At 43.8% G+C, this 5092-nt stretch overlaps 2 protein-coding genes across 3 annotated transcripts in view; both read left to right on the forward strand.

The window, feature by feature from the left end:
• LOC109707808 (formin-like protein 5) lies at nt 752-2281 on the forward strand. Its single transcript, XM_020229337.1, has 3 exons — nt 752-1192; nt 1298-1579; nt 2222-2281. The coding sequence occupies exons 1-3, from the start codon at nt 752-754 to the stop codon at nt 2279-2281; spliced, it is 783 nt and encodes a 260-aa protein (XP_020084926.1).
• LOC109707315 (probable polyol transporter 4) overlaps nt 1300-5092 on the forward strand; it is a 17277-nt gene continuing 13484 nt past the window's right edge. For both annotated transcript variants that reach the window (XM_020228485.1, XM_020228488.1), the window contains exon 1: nt 1300-1391. The gene's annotated coding sequence lies outside the window, so the exon portion shown is untranslated. The remainder of the gene's footprint in view (nt 1392-5092) is intronic.

Consider the following 5092-nt stretch of genomic DNA (forward strand, 5'->3'; position numbering starts at 1 on the left):
AAGTCAACTCCCGTTTTACTGCTTTCCGGTTTCTTTTCTCGGCCACGATATTTGTGGAAAGTTAAGTTATATATTATATACTATAGTACTTTATAATATATATGAGTTGAGTTAGGATACTTTTAACAAGGTATCACCCCATAGGTACTATTAGGTTTTTAGCCATTGGATCTACTTCTTGATTATCTACTTAGTCCTTGGATCGACACTATTTCACCCTACCACCACCTAACCACATCATACTCACTCACAATCTCTCCATCCAAGGGCTAAAAACACTAAAGCACCACCAAGTGGATACTTGTAAAAGTATTCTAGCCCTACGTCTATTATATATATTAGTATAATAGTATATTACTATATATATATATATATATATATATATATATAGAGTGGGCTGCTGTGCTTCTTAAGGAGCACAGCAGCCCTGTGCCTATAAAAGCAGTCCACCATCCATCTAATAGGGATGCGATGGCTGAGATTTGAGGAGCTTTTAAAAGGGAAACCCACAGTTAACTGGGTTATACTTAACGGACATCTTCTCTCTCCTATTTTTTTTCTTTTTTTTTTGTCCTTTTCTCTTTTCGTCGTCCTGTTTCTTCGTCTTTTTCCCGCTAGCTCTCTCCCTCCCTCTCTTCTCGTCTCTACAAGTGGATGCTATCTCTTTCTTCTCCCCCAATCTCTCTCCCTCTCCTTCGACCTGTGGATTGTGGAGCTTCTCCCGTACCTTTGAGCGTCACCGGAGAAGACGATGGTTTTGCAAGAGGTAAGCACCCCCTCCTCAAACCCGCCTACCAAAGGGCGACTCCGCGGCCTCCGCACCCACGACCTGCCGCGCCGCCTCCCCTCCCGCGGGCAACCCAATCTGCAGGCGCCCCCCCGCCCGCTCGCTGCGCACCCCCATCTCTGCAGCCGCCCGCCCCCGTCCCCGCCGCACGACCCTATCTCTGCAAGCCCTCTGTGTGACACCATCTCTACAAGCCCGCGGGCTCCGCGCGCCCCCAGCAGGGGGGGGGGGGGTGGGGGTGTGGCCCCATCTCTGCAGAGTCCCTCCCCTCCCCCCGCGGGCACCGATCTCTGCAGGAGACACCCCCACCCCCCGCACCCATCGTCTACAGATCTCTTCCCAACGTCTTTGCAGCCAACCCCCCTCCCCCCATCTCTGTCAGCCAAAATTTCTCCTCCATTTAATGTGATTACTTAAGTTTCTCAAAATTTGTCTTGCATTGATCATCATTGAAATTCTCTGTTTCATTATTATTTATTGATTGGTTAATTCTTATACAATATATTGTAGATGGAAACTGGCAATTCACTAGAGTCGGATAATCAGTTAGAGTTTATGCCCGCTGAAGGCGCCTCTAAAATCGGTTCGACATCTACGTACTTTGGTACTGATAATACTCAAATCACTATTGATACTTTTGATAATGAAAATGAAATTCAATGGAGTCATGAACCGGAGATTGGTGATTTTGATGGAGAAAATGAAATTCTATATGATAATGAGCTAGCAATTGAAGATGAACCGACAATCAATGAGCCATATATCGGACTGGAGTTTGGTAGTGCCGATGAAGTAAAGAAATTCTATAATATTTATGCCTTCAAAATGGGTTTTAGTATAAGAAAGTCTACTCATTACAAATCTAAGAAGTTTGACAATATGATCTCAAACATTGTTTTCACTTGTTCAAAAGAAGGACAACCAAACCAACCAACTTGGGTTGTTCGGACATCCAAAAAATTCTCTTCCTTTGCTCTTGGATTGTTGTGAAACTCGAATAACAGCCGCTTTATTACAATTGCAACGAACAACTCCACTTTCATGATAGTTTTTTCTGGACCAGCCCATCGCATAGAGCACCTACTCTGTGCTATTGATTTATCCGATAACCTGCATTCACATTACTGTTAATTAGTATATAAAACTAAAAAAAACGTAGATCGGCAGGTGATCCGTCCTTTCTCCCCCTTTCGTCATAAGGCGTGGTCTGGCACGTGGGAAATCACAATCAGAGAGAAGTAACGAGAGATCCGCAGGAAATAGCGAAGTACATGAATTGGATCTCTTTTCTTTAGCTTAGAGAGAGGGACGACATAGAAAAGCTAGAGGTTAACTCACACATGATACTATGCAATAATAGGTGCTAAATTCATTAATGACGCAACAAGCATGCAAGAACAAGAAGCTAACATAATGCAATGATGCAAATTGCAGCAGGATTCAACAATTGAGTTGCCCAACAAATTGCAGCAGGATTCAACAGTAATGGATTGAATTCTCCAGGAGGAAAATTCGTGCAACTCCTAATTGAATTCCAACAAATCGAGCAAATCTGTTTGCAAATTGATTTCAAAGGAAAAAAAAATTGACTTTGAAACAATTAAAGCATCAGCATTCGACAAGCTTCAATGTACAGGATGATATAGGATTTAAACAACAAACAACTTTCTGAACCTTTCAGAGATGGGTTGCGCAGGCGCGGGGGGGCCGGCACAGATAGGTTGCGCGCGGGGTGGGGTCGCACGCGCGCCCGGAGGGGTCGCCGCGAGCGCAGATAGGTCGCGCCGGGTGGGGTCGCGCGCGCCGCGGCGGGAGGCGGGGTGGGTGGGCGGCTGCAGTGGGGGCAGGCGGGCACAGATGGGTCCCGCGGGGTGGGGTCGGCCCGCGCACCCTCCCGCCACACGGGCGCGGGGGTGGGGCCGCTGGGTGCGCAGAAGATAGGCGTCGCCCGGCGGGGGGGTGCTGTAGAGATGGTGCGGCGGTGTGGGGGTGGTCTCTGCAAGGAGAACGTCCGCGCAGGGGACGGAGCTCTGGCATGAGATGGTTTCTGGGGGGCGCGGGCGGCGGGCTTGGCAGAGATGGTGGTCACACAGAGGGCTTGCAGAGGGAAGACGTTGTCTGGCGGTCGTGCGCGCGGGGCGGGGGCGGGCTGCGAGATTTGGGGTGCGCAGCGGGGGTGGGGTCTGCTGCGGGGTGCTGCAGAGTTGGCGCGGTCGTCCCTCGGGAGGGAGCGGAGCGGGCCTTACAGAGATGGGTCATACGGCATGGCGGTGGTGCGGGCTGACAGAGATGGGGTAGGGGGCGGTCGGCCTAGTTTGGGGTGTCGGCAGCGGCCAGTCGTGGTGCGGGGCGCGGCTCGTCGCCCCGCCCAGTGATGACTGAGCAAGGTTTGAGAGGAGCTGCTTACTCATTGCAAAAGCCAACTCGCTCTCGCGGTGACGCTCCAAGAGTACGAGAAGCTCCACAATCCACAGGAGAAGAGAGGGAATAGAGATTGGGTGAGAAGAGAAGAGAATGAAGATCCCACTATAGGAGAGAGAGCAGAGATGGAGGGAGAGAGGCACTGGGAAGAAGAAAGAGAAGGACGACAGAAAAAGAAGCAAAAAAAATAAGAAAAAAGAAATAGAGAGAAGATGTCCGTTTAAGTAAACCAGTTAACTGTGGGTTTTCTTTTAAAGAGCCTCCTCCAATCGTCAGCCATCCATCTATAGATGATGGTGGATAGCTTTATAGCACATTGGCCGCCTTGCTGTGCTTTAAGACACAGCGCCACTCTTCTCTTATCTATATATATATATATATATATATATATATATATATATATATATATATATATATATATATATATAGTTTTGCTAGAATACTATCGGTAGTAAACGGTTTGATTTACTAACGATTTATTTTCGATGATAGAGCTTCCAAATTGATGATCGACACTGTTAAACATGATTTAAACTATTTAAACTATCGAAAAATCAAATTTCACACATTTTCGATATTGTTCTCTTATCCATCAAGTAAATAGAAAAATGAATGGCTGAAAATTAATATCTTTCAAAAAGTAATGATACAATTTTTATATTTGAGATCTAGACTCTAGATCTTATTTTAAATAGTTTAAAGACTTTTTTTAACAAAAATTTAGTTGATTTAAACTCTTCTATAACGTTAAACAAGCAAACGCACCATATCGGCCATTAAAATTATAGATTTTGTGGCACTTTGATCGTTCAGTTAGTGATGCCAAAAAATCATGAAATATAATTTCTAGATAATGTTCAACGGTGCCGATCGTCGATTTGGAAGCTCTATCATNTAAATCTTTTATCATCATTTTTCATGAGATTTTTATTTTCAGCCGTTCAATTTTAGACTACTTGTTTGATAGGTAAATAATATCGAAAAATTATAAAATTTAGTTTCTAAATACCTTTAATAGTGTAGATCAAGTCTAACAGAGCCGATCATCGATTTGGAAGCCGCATCATTGAAAACAACTTGGTAGCACGGAGCGTTCCGTGCTACCGATAGTATAGTAGCATAGTTCTATATATATATAGAGAGAGAGAGAGAGAGAGAGAGAGAGAGAGAGAGTTAAGCTAGAATACTCTCAAAAGCACCAAGGGATTGGTGCTTTTGATTTTTTAACAATTGGATGGAGAGATGTAGGATTGAGATGATGGTGGTAGGTGGTGGTAGGTGGCATAGTGTTTGATCCAATGGGTATTAGTAATTAAGGAGTAGATCCAAAGGCTAGAAACCTAGAAGCACCAAGAGGTTGGTGCTTTTAAAAGTATTCTAACTCAATTCTCTCTCTCTATATATATAGAGTAAGGCTACTATGCTTCTGGAAGCACGGATTTCGATGTTGCGACTTTCGAATCGTCGATCGGCTCCGTTAAACTTGATCTAGAGTATTTGAAGTATTTAGAAAATAAATTTTATGATTTTTCGATATCATTTGCCTAGTGATCGAAGGGGCTCAAAATCAATAATTTTAAAGGCCGTGGTGAGCCGTTTGCAAGTTTAACGGTGTAGAAATATCCAAATCACGTGAAATTTTGATAGAAAATTTTTTATACTATATAAAACAAGATCAATATCTTTGATCTAAAATTTTAATGTCATATTATCACGTTTTGTAAGATTTTTATTTTCAGCCGTTGATTTTGAGCCCCTTAGTTCACTAGGCAAATGATATCAAAAAATTGCAAAATTTATTTTCTAGATACTTCAAATACTCTAGATAAGTTTAACGAATCGATCGACTGATGTCGAAGTCGCAACATGAAACGGCGCTGGACA

This window comes from Ananas comosus, linkage group 3, assembly GCF_001540865.1.
Source record: "Ananas comosus cultivar F153 linkage group 3, ASM154086v1, whole genome shotgun sequence".
NCBI classification, from domain to species: domain Eukaryota; kingdom Viridiplantae; phylum Streptophyta; class Magnoliopsida; order Poales; family Bromeliaceae; genus Ananas; species Ananas comosus.

What these genes read in the sequence shown, in the direction of transcription:
- LOC109707808 (XM_020229337.1), top strand. Translation starts at nt 752, where the DNA reads ATGGTTTTGCAAGAGGTAAGCACCCCCTCCTCAAACCCGCCTACCAAA. An exon ending in AAATTTCTCCTCCATTTAAT is followed by an intron (nt 1,193 to 1,297) that starts GTGATTACTTAA and finishes AATATATTGTAG; the next exon opens with ATGGAAACTGGCAATTCACT. An exon ending in AGTTTGGTAGTGCCGATGAA is followed by an intron (nt 1,580 to 2,221) that starts GTAAAGAAATTC and finishes TGCAAATTGCAG; the next exon opens with CAGGATTCAACAATTGAGTT.